Raw genomic sequence first — 17,139 nt, 5'->3', positions numbered from 1 at the left:
CTTTTTTTTTATTGGAGATAATTACTAATGTAATAAGATTCCCAGGTTTAAAGCTTGTTTTTTTTTTTTTTAAAGAAACAATTTTTAATTTATTTTTTCATGTAAAAGGAAGAGACGACACTTCACATTACATTTTCTATATTGCACATCATGTAATCACATTAGTAATCCAAAAAGCTCCTAAAAGTGACACATTCAGTAATTACTTAAAAGGGCTACATGTAGAATTTAAAAACCCTTGTTATTAGCGACACCAGTGGCTGTTATGTGAACTGCAGCAAGTAACTGCTCGTGCTCACACTCGGTCACATAATATACAGACTGAACTTGATTCAATGCCCCAATACTCACGGCAAACTACTTTGCTTACAAATAACAAGAAGTTGGGAATACATTTGCAGCGATAAAGCCTATTGTTAGCGAACATCTAGACACAAAACTTACAGCGGCGTTAAGTTAAGAAAGCATCTGATCATAACTATGAGGATAATATTTGCACAAGTTCTGCAATTCACTGCCATCATGTCCAAACAAAGATGAGGTAATTATTATAAAAATCTCTGTAAATTAAAAAAAATTACTCTGTTATGATAGTTTGAATATAAAGTATGTTTGAGACTATATACACAGTACTATAGATCTGACTATGTGAGACTATAGTTTGAATTAATCCCTTTTCTTTGCATGACACCTTAACATTACGGTGCAGAATGGCTCTTTTGACATTATCCTCCTGAACATTGTGTAGCCTGCATTCATGTGTCATAGAGCGGAAGAGAGGCTCTCGGGAGCGCGAGTTAACGCCACATCCTTTGGATTTTCCCGGCAAAACCGTCCCGAGTCCTTCTCAGAATTATCAGTCTACAGGGTTTCATAAACTAGGAAGTCGGGGAAGGTCTCGTTTTTTAAGTCTCCTTACAACCTGTTCACACACTAGAAATACAAAAATCGATTACATGTATATTCTGGTTACATTTTATTTTAAGGTGTCATTGTATACAGTGTAATTATATATTTAACTACTAAGTAATATTAAGCAACTACATGTAGGCTACTTGCTATAGGGTTAGGGTAGGATTAGGATTTGTTTGAGGGTTAGTTGCACGTAATTATGCATAATTTACTGTTATTATTATGGTAAGTACATATAACATGTAAAAAGGACGCTGTCTAAATTCTTACATATAGCCCCTTTAAGAATTACAATGTAATATGATCGATAACGCGCAAACCTTCCTTCATACTGTAACTGGAGGGAACAAATGACCTTATAAGGAGTGTGTGTATCAGTCCCTGGGGGTGGTGCTGAAAGAACAGCTCCCACTAAACACGACTTCTTTTAATAGCGGTCCCCTGTGGCCACCTTTTCAGGAGACCCCTCAGTTGGCTTAGCCTATTGCTGCCAAGGGGTGCAAGGGAGTTATGACAAGCCATGAATCAGGAAAGTTCCCATGCCCGGACCGGAGCTTTGAAAACTGAGGGATATGTTGGAGCGACTATGAGAAGATGAAGAGGCAAAACCTGCGGACACTCGCCTTAATTATCTGCACTTTGTCCTATTTACTCATTGGAGCGGGAGTCTTCGATGCTCTCGAGTCAAAGCAAGAGAAAACCCAGAAGGGCAAGCTCGACTATCGAAAATTTCTACTTATGTATAAATATAATCTCACCAGGCTTGACTTTGAACAGATTGAAAAGGTCGTGTTGCTTCTGAAGCCTCACAAAGCCGGAGTCCAGTGGAGGTTCGCCGGGTCTTTTTATTTTGCCATCACTGTGATAACGACCATAGGTAATTTTTTTTCAGTTCTAACTGATTCACTTAATTTGTTAAGAAAGTCTAATTATGTTTATAGTTTCCTAAGCTATATACCATTCAACTTTTTAGGCTATACTTTTATGCAAAAACAAATGTTTAATTTTCAAAAATTAAAATCATGAATCGCCTTATGCATGTGAAAAGGGGCAATTCCCTCCACTAAAAATCTAATTTGGTTATTTAGTTGCTTGTGTTTTGTGTTCCTGTTTTATTTTGAGGACAGTTTCGATGGACTTAAAGTCATTGTTTGGTTTTTCCATTGAACATATTTTCTCAAATAAGAGTTATAATATTAGGTATGCTAATGTAAATTATATAGCTATATGGACTTTAAAATATACAATCACCAAAATACCATCCTGTAAACTGTATTTTTAACGGAAAAATTCTGGCAGCTGACAGTTTTTAAACGTAAAATCAACATTTTACTGTGTGCTTCTCTGAAATAAAAATATTGCCGAAATTCAGTAACATTCAATCTTAGTGACATATGCTCGTTAAAATTGCTTAGTTAACACATATCATGAAATTCGACTCAATACAGTCATCACTGAAGTGCTTAATCCTGTGTTACAGTTCATGAGGATTTCGTCATTGCTTCCGGTGGATTAGTTCAAAAAATGGTCATGGGTTATTTTTGGAAGAGCACCCTTCAAAATGCTAATGTATGTTGTTATGTCAGTGTTCTCTCTGCGTTTTCACTAGCTGAAGACAATTACGTTGCATTGCCTGTTCGAACGATACAGCTAAATAGTATAGGCCAATGTTTATTTTATTTCTCTTTAACCCTCATGTTTTGTTTTAAAGACTCTTTAATAGCTTTTTAAAGTCAGATTAAAAATGGCTTCTGCTATTGGAAGTGATTATATTTTGTACAAATAATCATACTTTTATATTTTCAAATCCGTCATGACAAATGTAATTATTTTTTGTCTTGGATATAATCGGGTTACCATTTGTGGGTTACCATGTCAGTTTTTATTAGGTTATAGGGTTAAAGATTGATTCACATGGACTGTAGGGTTTGGATAAGATCAGATGAAGATATTTACATAAATCATTTAACATTAAGTTAGTTTTGGAATTATGGTTATTATTTGTCCATGCACATAAAAAAAAGTATAGTCATTCTCAGCAGAACATGTGGTTTATTTCAATATATATTTTTTATGACCTAATTTAGGTACAAAATCAGCCTTTGTCCAAAAAATAAAATAAAATAATAATAATAAAAAATAACAGATTCTGAAATGTTAAATTCTTCATTCATTTTAACTTCATTGTCCTAATTTGCTTGTTGAAAACTTGATTCGTGACTCTTTTTGGTATCTCAATGCCATTACCATATTAGTCTGCCCTCATTGGGGAGTTTACAGCATCATCATAACATTGCGATGGCTAAGTGCAATGAACATCAGTAATAATATTTACAGAAAGTTAAAGAACATCCAGTACAAATAAATATGGGGGGTGTGCGTCTGATGAATAGTCTGATTACTCTGGCCAGTTACAAACAGTGAGGATATTGACAGGCCTGTTTACCTCTTTAAATGATTCAGACGTTTTAAGAGGTTGTTTAGCTGACATACACCACTAAAGAGCACTTATGCTTTTCTCTGCAAGGCTGAATTGAGCCAGTAAATCTCACACTCAGTGGAACCAAAGACCTATTGACATTCTCTGGTATGGTCTTGACTAACCTGTGTTCTACAATTCTGAAAGATCTTTAAATTAACTTTGAATATTACTTGATACTATCAGGATTATAATGGGTGCAAGTTGATGACACTACCATGAACATAAATTAAAATGACCATATAAAAGGTTAAAAAAAAGGCCCGTTCAGACCAAGAACGATAACTATTAATATAACTATAACATTAACTATATTAGTGACCACACCAACGTTTTGTTGTCTGCAGCTTTAAATGCTCGAGCTCTGAAAACAGGATGGATTCTGATTGGCTGTCAGTGATTTTATTGTTCATCAGCTGCAAAAAAAACAACGTTCTGAAATTGATTCAAATGATATTGTTTCTCTATGCCGTTATCATTATAGTTGTGGTGTGAACTCTGCTATTCTTTTATATTTTGAATTTATTTTTAGAACTATATCTTTATCTTTATTGTGATGCTTGAAGCTCAATAAGTGGTGCATTTTCCAAAAGCATCGTTAGCCAACCATGATTGCAAGTTCCATCATTACCAACATAGTTCTCTGTTTCTGTGTTTCCTGAAACCATAGTTCCAACAAACATTCACAAATGGCATCGCAAAGTTGTGTGGTTGGAACTACAGCTCTCGACCTGTGACATGTGGACTCAGCTGATCATGCAAAGATTGTGCTTTTTAGCAAAATAAGCAAGCTAACATGCTGTGCAATCTATATCTTTATTGTCTTGATTGAAAATTTGCACTAAACCACTCAGTTCATATGGATTAGTTTTACAATCTCTTCATGACGTTTTTTAAGCGTCAAAGTGGTAGCTGTGAACGGAGGGACATCAGATTTCATCAAAAAGATCTTCATTTGAGTTCCGAAGATGAACTAAAGTCTTACGGGTTTGAAACGACATGAGTAATTAATGACAGAATTAATGACTGAACTATCCCTTTAAGCACTGAGTTGTGTTGTTGAGCGGGAAATGTATTCCAGACTAAGTAAGGGGTCATATATTCATTGTGGTTGGTTGATAAGGAACCAATCAGTGACCAGACATAACCCATATTATAAAAACATAAAATGTTATTGGTTCAAACTACAAATCATGTGATGTCCATTCCAATCAATGCAGGATGTGTAGGTCTACAAACATCTAAACATACAACATCAAGTCTTCCATGAAAATGTTGATTCTTTAAATCACGTATCTTGCCCTGCTCTCCTTCCCAAGGTTATGGCCATGCCGCCCCCAGTACGGATGCTGGGAAAGCGTTCTGCATGGGGTATGCGCTTCTGGGCATCCCCCTCACCCTGGTGATGTTCCAGAGCCTGGGCGAACGCATCAACACCTTCGTCCGGTTCCTGTTGCACAAAGCCAAGAAATGCATGGGCCTGCGGAGGCCGGAAGTCTCCATGGCCAACATGGTGATCATCGGCTTCTTCTCCTGCATCAGCACCTTGTGCGTAGGAGCAGCTGCCTTCTCCCACTATGAAGGTTGGACCTTTTTCCATGCCTTCTACTACTGCTTCATCACCCTCACCACCATCGGTTTCGGGGACTACGTAGCCCTGCAGAAGGACAACGCTCTCCAAAACGACCCTCATTACGTGGCCTTTAGTTTTGTCTATATCCTGATGGGCCTCACAGTAATTGGTGCTTTCCTCAATCTAGTGGTGCTACGGTTCATGACGATGAACACCGAGGACGAGAGAAGAGACGCGGCGCAGAGGGCGCTGCTCTCCAAAGATCAACAGACAGGTCCGGTTCTGCGGCGTCCGGACCCTCCGAGCCCAGCCGCCGTGGGACGAGACAAAAGACGAGGGCTGAAGAGCGTCTACGCCGAGGTGCTTCACTTCCAGACGGTGTGCTCCTGCCTGTGGTACAAAAGCCGAGAGAAAATGGTGATCCTCCCGCAGGATATGTCCTTCACTGATGCGCTAATGGAGCAAGGAGACATGTCGCCCCACCACTTTTTCGAGCCCGGCCCCACGGGCTGCGTGTGTAACCCTCAGCGCTGCTCGGCCATTAGCACTGTGTCTGCTGACCTGAGAAACATCTCACCGTTCAGGCTCTTCTCCAAGAGACGTAGCTCTGTCTGAATCACCTCACTTTCTTACACAGTCACTGTAGATCTTTAATGAGTCACATGAATTATTTCGATAGCATTATATCACATAAAGATGCTTGAATGGACCACCCAAGATCGAGGTGGACTGATGAAAACTTCTTTTTACTCCAACACATCTATTCTCTATCAATGCTTTGATGACTGTTATGAGAATTCAAATGGTCTTCTACTTCAAATAGCTCATTTACACCCTGAAATGGTGTTACTAAAGACATATTCTAACCAAAAAACTTCCCATTTCGAATGCTATTTTACCCTGTTCAGATGAAATGCTTATGTATTAGAGTTGTAAATGTGTTGATTTTCATAAATTTCAGCCATTTTTGATTTTTGGCTTTGAATTGCAATGTTGTTTGCCATTCAGAATGAACTGAGAATGCCTTTTAAATTCCAATTCAGTTCCTTGATTTGAATTTGAATTTAGATAGATAGATAGATAGATAGATAGATAGATAGATAGATAGATAGATAGATAGATAGATAGATAGATAGATAGATGAAATGTCATTTATGTTTGAAGTAATAGAAAAATCTATTTAGTTTATATATGTCATAATGGTGATTGAAAAATATGAGATGGGAGAAAAAAATGATATATTGCAATACGTTTGCATTTGCTCACAAAAAAAAATGATACGACACTGGAGGAAAAACACCATTTTAATGTTTTTGTGAGTGAACGCTGAATTTTCCAGGGGAACGCAATACTTTTGAGAGAGAAAGCAAAGTGTCTCGGGTCATCTTCAAAATTTTTTATATAATAAAAGGTTCAGGAAACTTTTTTTCATCCCTTCTCATATTTTTTTCCCATCACCATGCTCCTTTGGGGGCTCCGTTAAATGCATGATCTGCATTGAAATTCTTTCAATAAATTCTCCTTTCTATCTTTTCAACTTCCTGTGGGGTGTTGCCAATTCAGCTCAAACTCCTTAAAAGGCAGCCAAATCCATAATTCTGTAATTTGCGCAACCATGTTGCATTGATAGTTTTCGATGTTGAGAACTACATCTGACACTCTTTATTAAGTATACTGCGATCTGATAAAGGATATTAATATTAGACTCCATTATTGTAATGAGTCCCCCGTAATACGCTATAGACTTCAGTGTAACCAGCAAAATGAAACACCTATCAGGTATTCGTTGATCCAGATGGCATACCAACATGACTCCTGCTCTCAGCCCAGCTCTGTACAGAGTGTTAAGGGAATAATCTGACCTTTTTTAAACCTCCTTAAACATATTAACCTGATGGAGGTCACGTGGAGTGATAAAATAATATTCAGATTGGCTGCACTTTATTTTTTCAAAAACGAGGACAGAGTTGTCTATGTAAGAATGATATCGGAGCCAACATCTCAGCACGGAAAGTATATACGACTTTCGAACCTGAGGTATCTAATTACTCTTGATGTTTAACACATAAATGTTATCTTTGAAGATAAAGAATAAATATGACCTTGGTCTGAACTAGAGCTGTAGGAAAAACAGCAGTTATCCCATACGGACCCTCTCAGCACTGATCTGGACATTGTGTCCTGTGTATCCCCCATGACTCAGAGAGGCCCTGCTGCTCAGGCTATGTTTGGCTCACACAGGAGTGTGTGCCATCTTCACACAGGAGTGTGTGCCATCTTCACATCCTGCCAAGGAGAAAGGGCTTTGTGCCCAAGACTTTGCCTTCAGCTATTAAACCTGCATGACACAGTGACAGAAGGAACGCCATTACAACAAATGTCTGTATTGCGACCCCCATGGTGGCGGCATCTGTTGCTTTTTCTTGTATATTTTTCTGGTTTGGCATCTATATTCATGTGAAAGGTGAAACATATCTTTTGACCAGCAGGTCAATGAGGGTAGGACAGAGTGTACATTTGTTTCTAATCCTGTCCTTACTAAATGGACCAGGGCAAAAATAACTCTTGGCTGATTAGTATAATAATAAAAAAAGAATAGGAAAAATATTTTTTTGTCCATGTGAAATTGATCCTTATTTTGCCAAATGTCAGTAAAACTAAAGGATGTATACGGTGAAAGGTTTATTAATAAGGAATATGTTACAAGTTCAATACAACTTAACCTTTTTTTGGGTAGAATCTGTGACATGTCATATGTTTGCCCAACATTTTGTAAAAACAAACTAAATTTGATTTGATTGAAATGATTTTTGAACCCACTAAAAACAATCTGTCTGATGCATGACTTAACCAGATTATTTTCTGTGGTAATTAGTCTTGTCTGTGGACAGTACACCACAAACTTTAGTTTTGTTTGTACTCAAGTAGGGGAGCGTGGGGCACAACGTAACGCGGGGCTAGTTGTAACACACTTGTTTTAAATACTTCCACACATGCTAGGATGACGAAACTTGGTGTATTTACTAGTTGCCATATCAATACTATATAGAGAAAAAATTGCGCCAAAAAAAAAAAAAAAAAGGAAGATATCCATAGACATTTATTTAACCATAGCAAAAGTAAATTTCTTACTTAAGTAAATTTTTCATCTCTATTTTTTGTGTTTATTTAAAATTAGACAAATCTGATATTATTTTAATCTCCAATATGTTATTTAACAGGGTTTAAATCCCAGTTGTGCAGGCGGGGCATGTTGTAACACTGCGTTACAATGTGCCCCTATTAGAAATATGCTATTATATTCTATTTTTATTAATTTTATTGAGAAAACATGAGAAAAAGGTGAATAAAGGCTGAGAGTCAATGTTCAGAAATTACTAATTATTTATTTGTTTTGAACTTTGTTGTATAGCTGTGTTTTCCTGTGTTCGTAGTCAAAACTCAAAAATTAGTTTATATTTAATTATTAAAAATTGCCATTATTTTATATGAAAAAGTTTTTTAATTGTATTTTATTTAGAAAATATTTTAGTTTGTCTTGTATATTTTTTTTTATTAGATCAGATAACATTTTAAGCTGTCATGTGTCATGTTATAATGTGCCCCTCACATGTTACAATGTACCCCACCCATGGGGCACGTTGTCACATTTCACTTCCATTCTTTCGGGGTAGGCTATATCTAGAAAAAAGTATATGCTGTATTAATAAAACAAAACCACATAATTGTACTAGACATGTGGGAAATTAATGTGGGAAAAAATAAATACTCTGAACCATAAGTAGATTTACACAAACTGAGAAAGTACATTTGTACATTTAGTTTGTGTCTGAAATCGCATACTCTCTTGAGTAGGTACTTATTTTGAATAAATAATTACTTCACGACCGCTGAGAGACTAGTGAAAAGTGGTCTGAATGACTGACAGGTGTGAGACTGAGGGTTGAAAATTAAAGCGATCTTGGTTACGACAGCTGCCAAGAAAAGTCGTTTCAGATGGTGATCAAGTTATTATATTTTGATAAAAGACTAACATTTACTTTGAAATAACCTGCTGATGAATCTTTCACAATAAGAGCATGTAAAATAAAGTTTTCTGATTTCATGTTGACTTCAGAGCAAGGACCCTGCCCCTTTAAACCCGTTTATATAGGCCTACTGTCTATGTTTAAAACTACCTCTTAGCAACGCGCCTTATCATTGGCTTAAATAAAAACACCTCGCTGAGCGCTGAGAGAAACCTTTCAGACTTGTCAAATTTCGCAGGCAGGTATTATTTCCGAAAATAAAGATGAACTTCAAAGAGATGATTATGAAAATCTTTGACCAAAATCGGCAAATCGCATTATGCGCTGCAGGCACAACTGTTGCTCTGCTTGGACTCGGTGTCGTGTATAAATATATGCGTCAGGAGAAAAAGTTAACCCGAGTTGGAGTTGTTACTCACCTGCTGGTTCATCCGATGAAGTCTGGGAAAGTGGTGTCGGTAGAGACAGCAGAATGTCTGCGAATGGGACTGAAATATGGCGAACTGCGGGATCGGTGAGTATTTTATAGAAGGGTGCAACTTTGCTTTCCAGTCGTGCAATTACTTGACTGTCTGTTTCATACACGCGTATACATGTTCTGTAATACTAGGCTATGGGTCAGTGTGCGAACTATCAGTGACTTTTAACGATTTACCGTCTGATAAAGATGCTAACGGAAAGCGCTCGAGCTGTTGCCATGTTTTTGTCTATTTTGTACCTTTTGTGTCTACCAAAACTTTTGAAAACTCAGTGAAAATATGAATACTTGTATTATATAACGTTATGTAAATGCTTAATTTTGTCGTCTTTCCATGTTTTGTTTTTCTTTGGAGGGTTCAGAGTTAAGACGCCTCTCAAACCACTTCACATATTTTGTTTTGTTGCAGTCACTGGTTGGTCATCACCGAGGATGGACACATGGTGACCGGCAGACAGCAGCCTCGTCTGGTGTTGGTGTCTTTGAGCTGTGAGGGGGGGCAGCTGTGTCTTAACGGACCCCAGATGGAGGAGTTGAGGGTTCCTCTTCACCAGCCCAGTAATGCAGTTGTGGACTGCAGGTACATAGTGCTACAGTGACCCACCCCACCAACACTTAAAGGAATAGTTCACTTTAAAATGAAAATTCTGTCATCATATACTCACCCTCATGTTGTTTCAAACCTGTATGAATTTCTTTCTTCTGCTGAACACAAAGGAAGATATTTAGAAGAATGTCAGTAACCAGACAGTTTCTGGGTCCCACTGACTTCCATAGTAGGAAAAAAATATACTATGGAAGTCAATGGGACCCAGAAACTGTCTGGTTACTGACATTCTTCTAAATATCTTCCTTTGTGTTCAGCAGAAGAAAGAAATTCAGGTTTGAAACAACATGAGGGTGCGTATATGACAGAATTTTCATTTTAAAGTGAACTATTCCTTAAGTCACATTTAAATGTATGTATTTCATATATTTATAGTTACTGTATAGTGGCTGTATGAAGCAGTTTTATTTTAGTGCTCTTTATATTCTTGTATTATTAATATTTTGATAATAATTTGTTATTTAGCTTTTATTTTTTACATTTTCAGTTTTCATTTTAGTAATTTTCTGTGCTTAAATCATGTTTCTAAGTTTAATTATTATTTTTTTTTTCAGTTTTAGTAATTTTAGTACTTCAACTTAAACTAATTTTATTTAAGTAAGCTGTCAAGGCAAAAAAAAATATGTTTAATATTTACTATGTAAAATATCTACTATTTTTTTTCTTTTTGTATATATTTTTTCAGCTTTATTTTGCTTAAAGAAAATGTTATTCAATAGCTTTAGTATTAGTTTACTGTAGCTATGTTTCCATCCACTTATTTTATGTGTATTTTGGTATATTGCATTAAAAAAAAACGCTACATGGAAGTGCCAAGATGCGCATAAATCCCATGAATGTGAATAAAAAAATGTAGGCGATGTGCTCAATTGCGGTGGATAATATTTTTTACGATAAGAAGACATGCACATAATGGAAACTCGTTTTCGGAATAAATCCCTTGATATGCAACAAAAAAAATTTCTGCAGTAACTTCCATTTTTATGACCGATATTTTGCGTGAATTTCTCCAAGTTCACACAGGTGTAGTTCATCACATTAACTGTGAACATGTTCCAATAATGTTGGACAACCTAAATACATTTGTCTTCATTTTGAACTGTCATTTTTAACCTGACAAACTCATTTTGTTAAACCCTCTGGTGCTCCTCATTTGGGAGTCACACTTGTTATCTTCGCTTGTAATATATTTTTGTTCAATAATATTTTGTATTTTGAGAGGATTTGATGGTACTTATTAATATTTAACATTTATTTAAAAAATGTTTTTCAATGAATGCAGTATTTCAGATTAATATAGAGACTAGGCCTTTTATATCCAATTTTTGAAGTCAGATTAGCGCCATCTGTTAAAATAAAATAAAACATCATCTCATTGGTGTTACCACTAGATGCCTGTATAGCTCTCTATGGAGAGGCTTGTGAATTCTTAGTAGTTTTTGGACAGAATTACTTACTTTTAAGATGTGGATTTGAATATATTTTTTAGAAATTCTCAAATAATACTTTTTGTCAAGGTTTATAAAAAAAAAAAAAATGTATGTGAAGTGTACACGTTTTTGCATTAATATTACTACAGTGAAACCTGAATACAGAGAAAGCATTTTGCTTGTGTGTCCAGAGTCTTCAGTATAGACGTTCAGGGCAGGGACTGCGGGGACGATGTGTCTGACTGGCTTACTCGATACCTGGAATCGGACAAGACGGTTCGCCTGGTGCATTTTGAACCTCATCTAAAGGCCCAGAGGCCTTCTGAGAAAAATCCCCTCTATCCTAAGGACGAAAAGGTTTGATGGACAGCCCTGTACATGTCTCATACCACAAATAAAGATCTTTAACCATACAATTATTATTGTAAAACTGAAATATTGACTCTTGAGATGTGGGACAAAACAGGTCTCATAATTGTACCTGCGATTACTAGTTTTTCATATAGCAACATTGAAATGTATTATTTAGAGGAGAAATGTATTATTTATACATTTATTAATTGGAGAATGAGAAATACATAATTATATTTTAGAATTTTTATTTTAGCAAAATTATATTACATTATCACTCAGTCATCCTAAAAGCAGAACTATAGATGTATATTTAAAAGGAAGAAATACTGTCATGACAGAAAAGAATCCCGACAGAGGAGAGAATTCCTCCTTTCAACATATGAAAATCTAGTACCTGGCAATATGACTTTTTAAAAAATATATTAGTAGGCTACAATACACAAAACCAAACAACTTCCTTTGGGTTATTTCTTATCTGTCACTGGCATTATCTGATCTGATTTTTCAATTCTTCAGGTGGCCTATCCTGATGCTGCTCCCATCATGCTAATGTCGGAGGCCTCGGTTAGGGACCTGAATACCCGTTTGGATAGTGATGTTACTGTATTTCAGTTCCGTCCCAGTATTGTTGTCAGTGACTGTGAGGCATTCACAGAGGTATAACTGAATATAATAATAATAATACAATATGAATGATATGATGTAAGGTGTGTTATGATGTAAAATAAAACTCTGTTATTCCTACACCAGGACACATGGGATCATATTCAGATTGGGCAAGTGGAGATGAAGAGAGTTGTTGGCTGTGGAAGGTAAAGTGGAATATACACTGTTCACAAGTATAATCGTTAGTAATGTAAAATATTTAATTCTGTGTATTAATATTCAGATGCGTCTTTACCACCGTTGACCCTGAGACTGGAGTCATCACCCGGAAAGAACCACTGGACACTCTCAAAAAGTAAGTGCACACATTAGTTGAATTAAAATCTACCCGGATCAAAGGGCAGAGCTCACGAGTTCATGGCTGTTGTGTTTAGTTAATCATTTTCTTCTTGTGCTTCTTGCCAAAGAACTTGGCTTTGTTTCTTTTTAGTAAATCAGTTACAGAATCTGGAAAATGAGTCACATTATTACACGGCTTAATGTGTAAAGCCTCGTGCACACCGGGACGATTATCGCGCGTACTTATCTCCGACGTTTAACGTCTCCTGACTAAACAAAGGGCGCCAGTGTGAGTATGCACAGCGACGCGCAAAACGGCAGGCGTACAAGCAAAAAAAAAAAGCCTCTGGTTAGTTTTTTTGGTTTGACGCAAAGACGCGTCGAAAAACGCTGACGATAAGCGCGCGGTAATCGCCCGGTGTGCACGAGGCTTAACGTGTAAACAAGTATTCAATTTGTTTTACGTGCCGATTTTATTAATATTATTGTGGAAACTGTGATCAGTTTTTTTAGTTTTTTTTAGTATTCTTTGATGAATAGAAAGTTTCAGAAAACAACATTTATTTGAAATAGAACTATTAAATATAATTATTTTTCAACATAATAAATGTCTTAATTAAATCAATGATTCAACAAAAAAATGTATTATTGGCCAAAATAACCCATAAAATTTTGTTATTTGATTAAAAAAATTAAGATTAAAAAAAGAAAGGAAATTAATACTTTTATTTAGCAAAGATGCATGAAACTGATCAAAAGTGACAGTAAAGACATTTATAATGTTGCAAAATATTTCTATTTCAAATAAATTAAACTATTAATCAAAGAATACTTAAATGTTTCACAGTTTTCAAAATTTTAAGCAATAATAATAAGTTATTATCTAACCTAACCTAACCCTAACCCTAACAAGAATAAGAAGCAGCTAACTGGAGTAATGATGCTGAAAATTCAGCTTTGATCACAGGAATCAATTACATTTACAATATATTAAAATAGAAAACAGTTATTTAAAAAAAAAAAAAAAATGTTTTTCTCAATATTACTGTTTTGTTATTTTGATCAAATGAATACAGCCTCGGTGAGCAAAAGAGACTTTCAAATTTAAAAACAAATCTTACCATGTATAAATGAATAAATATATTTGTGGTGCAACCACCAACCCAACACCCCCTTCCCCCTTAGAAAAACTAAATCATAAAGGAAGCCCTGATTCTGCGCATAGGGTAATTTTATTATGTTTTTGGCATCTCTTAATATATCCACGGTTTTCATCACCTACTTGATTTTTGTTTTGCTTCATAGCTATCGATTGACTGACCCTAACCAGAAAACCGCGCCAATATTGGGACAGTACTACAGCGTCAAGAAAACAGGAGTCCTTCATGTTGGTGAACCCGTTTATACTGTCACCTATTGATGGAATGATATATTAAACCATATATCAAAATCGAGTGATTGATTTACATGCAGACTAATTTACAGTTTCTGAAGTTAGAGTGAATCAGTATTCTTATAATTTTTATTGAATAAGAAATATAAAAACATATGTAAAGATTGTTTGTAAAACTTTCTGTATTAGCTGTAGAATTATGGTTGCAATAGATCAAATGTCTTAGATTATGAAACCATTAGTCTTCTGCAAAGGTAAAGGGACACAACCCTATCAATTTTTTTGTGGGAAGATTCGACTAAAAAATCTTCTCTGTCAAAATAATACCACAAGGGTGAGTGAACACATTCTTAAATGTCCAAAATGTCACCTTTTTTTGCAATGAGAAGATATGAATTCTGTGATTTGTGAGTAATCCGTATTCTTTAGGTACCACAAAATTACCAGTGTGTATTAGCAAGATAATTATGCTGCATTGCGATAATGATCAGGTTTCATGTAACATCTCAAACCAACAACTTAATTGTAACAGTCTGTGACTGATTTAAAGAGGCATTGAGGACATGATGTTTTCAAAAACCTGATGCTATTTCAGTATTGTTTTCTCTCAACATGTTAAATGATCCCAACCATCAGACACTGAACTATTGAGTAGAATTACTAATACTGTGATGTTGAAAGGAGACCAGGTATACTGAACATAAAGCTTTTTGAAACTTAACTAGTACTGTGTTAATTTGGAAAACATCCAATAGATGGTGCCATTTCAGTGATTACAAGGAGTTTCAGTAGAAGACGACAACCAGTGACACTTAAACTACGTTTCTCTTTCTACACATTTACAGTCTATTACATGTAGTTGCTAAGTTAAGTTCTTTTCCTCTCGTGGCTTAAAGAATGTTTTAATCTAGGGATGTCAAACTCATTTCCAATCCTGCTTCAACACGCATACCTGTAGTTTTCAAATAAGCCTGAATAAAAGCCTTGACATCCCTGTTTTGATCAATTATTAACTGTTAAAGGGATAGTTCACCCAAAAATTACCCAAAATTTTGTCGTTACTTACCCTCAAGTTGTTTCAAACTTGAATGAGTTTCTATCTTCTGTTGAACACCAAAGAAGATATTTTAAAGAATGTCGGTAACCAGACGGTTGACGGTATCTGTTGACTTCCATAGAAGGAAAAAAAATACTAAAGTCAATGGGTGTTGTCAACTGTCTGGTGACCATCATTCTTTAGAATATCTTCTTTTGTGTTCAACAGGGTGAGTAAATGATGACAAAATGTTAATTTTGGGGTGAACCATGCCTTTAATGAGGAGATTTTAAAGAATTTGTCAAGATTTTATAGGAACCGAAATCTCTAAATATTCTATTAGAATGCATTCTGTCTTCTATAAGTGTGTTGTCATTTGTGTATAGATTCTGCTTTGTGGCAGCAAAACGTGTGTTTTTTCCCCCTGCACGTGCAATGTGTATACCAGATATGTTAGGTAGACTAGGTTGTACGTGGGAATGTCCCACTTCAGACCTCAGTTCATTTCCAGTCGATCACACTCACGTTCACATGTTGTCATGACGCTATGACACATCAAGAACATTTCATGTTGTTTTTGTGTCAATTATGGCAAAAACAATAGAAATAGCATAAAATACTGCCATTCACTTTGAAAACAACTGACGGAAATCTCAAATGAAGGTATTATATATAAACTTAATATCTAATGTTAAAGTTTGTTTCTACGTTTGACTTACGGCAGCTCAACACTATGCGCATTGGAATCTTGGAAGTGACGTCAAATTGCTGAGCACTTCACTCGCCGCAGTAAAAAGTCACGCTTGAAAAGTCCTCTCCCTCTCACTTCTGTCATTAGAACCAACGTGACTTTTTACTGCGCCGAGTCGAAGTGCTTCCAACTTCAAGTGCTATTCCGGCCATACATTATAGTTATCCTTTTTACCCGCTTAGAAAAGCGCCACGTTTTATTTTGTGTCACCATACTTGGTCGTGTAACTACTCGTGTAACTGTATTTAAATAGGGAAAACGTGGAGGTGTTTGGTCACTTCTAACTTCATCTCTGTTTGGTACCTAATGAATGAACTGGGCTAAGCTAAGTGCTATCAAAGTGTCACCGCGCGCCAGAGCGATTAAGTGAGACGAGAGAGGTATGCATCAACTCGTCTTAGTTAAGGGAATAACATAGTTTAATATGAAAAAACGGTGGAGTATCCCTTTAAGAATCTCATAATCAGGGCAGATGTCTCCTGCCAGCATGTTTGTCGCTCATTCAGTAAACAGGCTCCTCTTAACTGGGAAAGAGTTAATAATTTTCTTCCTGTCAGAAGGCTAGCACATCTATGTGAAATATCTCACTAAGATGACAAACTCGGTGAGCAGGATAATAACAATAGCATTTCGGCTTTACTCAATTCTTGAAGCATTTTTCTCCTCTTTCATTTTGTGGTGTCCATTTATATGAGTTACTCATTCATTAACCATTTCAGTCATATCCAACTCCTGGTGATTTTATGGGCCATTTTTTGCAATATGCAAAAGACTGTGCATGAATTTTTCTGGGGTAGTTCGCCAGGTCTTTCCCCAACCCTCCACATTACATGGCTTGGGACTCACAAACAAACACACACACACTCACACCTACGGACAATTTAGTGTCTCCATTTCACCTATAATTCGTGTTTTTGGGGGAAACCAACGCAGACAGAGGAAGAACATGCAAACTCCATACAGAAAAGCCTCCTGGCTCATATACGGGACTCGAAACCGAACCTCCTTGTTGTGAGGCGACAGTGGTACCCGTTGAGCCACTGTGCCGCCCTTTATGAGTTACTACAGATCTCTACAGTTCTCTTAAAATCTAAAATCAAAAATCCTCTTCCATCATCATTGCTTCCATGAGTCAGGAGCTTAGCCAGGCAGT

General features: G+C 36.2%; 2 protein-coding genes across 2 annotated transcripts; both read left to right on the top strand.

The window, feature by feature from the left end:
* Positions 1-1,358: 1,358 nt before the first annotated feature.
* Positions 1,359-8,020, top strand: kcnk3b (potassium channel, subfamily K, member 3b). The gene is made up of 2 exons (XM_084096693.1): positions 1,359-1,789; positions 4,711-8,020. Exons 1-2 carry the CDS (start codon positions 1,507-1,509, stop codon positions 5,577-5,579), a joined length of 1,152 nt encoding a protein of 383 aa, XP_083952819.1. The 5' UTR covers positions 1,359-1,506; the 3' UTR covers positions 5,580-8,020.
* A 1,060-nt stretch (positions 8,021-9,080) lies between these two features.
* Positions 9,081-14,920, top strand: marc1 (mitochondrial amidoxime reducing component 1). Its single transcript, XM_084096567.1, has 7 exons — positions 9,081-9,506; positions 9,880-10,050; positions 11,699-11,864; positions 12,378-12,518; positions 12,612-12,673; positions 12,751-12,822; positions 14,112-14,920. The coding sequence occupies exons 1-7, from the start codon at positions 9,256-9,258 to the stop codon at positions 14,224-14,226; spliced, it is 978 nt and encodes a 325-aa protein (XP_083952693.1). The 5' UTR covers positions 9,081-9,255; the 3' UTR covers positions 14,227-14,920.
* The last annotated feature ends 2,219 nt before the right edge of the window (positions 14,921-17,139 follow it).

Source organism: Abramis brama, assembly GCF_963993115.1.
Source record: "Abramis brama genome assembly, chromosome: 21".
NCBI lineage: Eukaryota > Metazoa > Chordata > Actinopteri > Cypriniformes > Leuciscidae > Abramis > Abramis brama.
This window is presented reverse-complemented; position numbering and strand designations above follow the sequence as displayed.

What these genes read in the sequence shown, in the direction of transcription:
- kcnk3b (XM_084096693.1), top strand. Translation starts at nt 1,507, where the DNA reads ATGAAGAGGCAAAACCTGCGGACACTCGCCTTAATTATCTGCACTTTG. An exon ending in CACTGTGATAACGACCATAG is followed by an intron (nt 1,790 to 4,710) that starts GTAATTTTTTTT and finishes CTCCTTCCCAAG; the next exon opens with GTTATGGCCATGCCGCCCCC.
- marc1 (XM_084096567.1), top strand. Translation starts at nt 9,256, where the DNA reads ATGAACTTCAAAGAGATGATTATGAAAATCTTTGACCAAAATCGGCAA. An exon ending in TCTATCCTAAGGACGAAAAG is followed by an intron (nt 11,865 to 12,377) that starts GTTTGATGGACA and finishes TCAATTCTTCAG; the next exon opens with GTGGCCTATCCTGATGCTGC. An exon ending in CCACTGGACACTCTCAAAAA is followed by an intron (nt 12,823 to 14,111) that starts GTAAGTGCACAC and finishes TTTGCTTCATAG; the next exon opens with CTATCGATTGACTGACCCTA.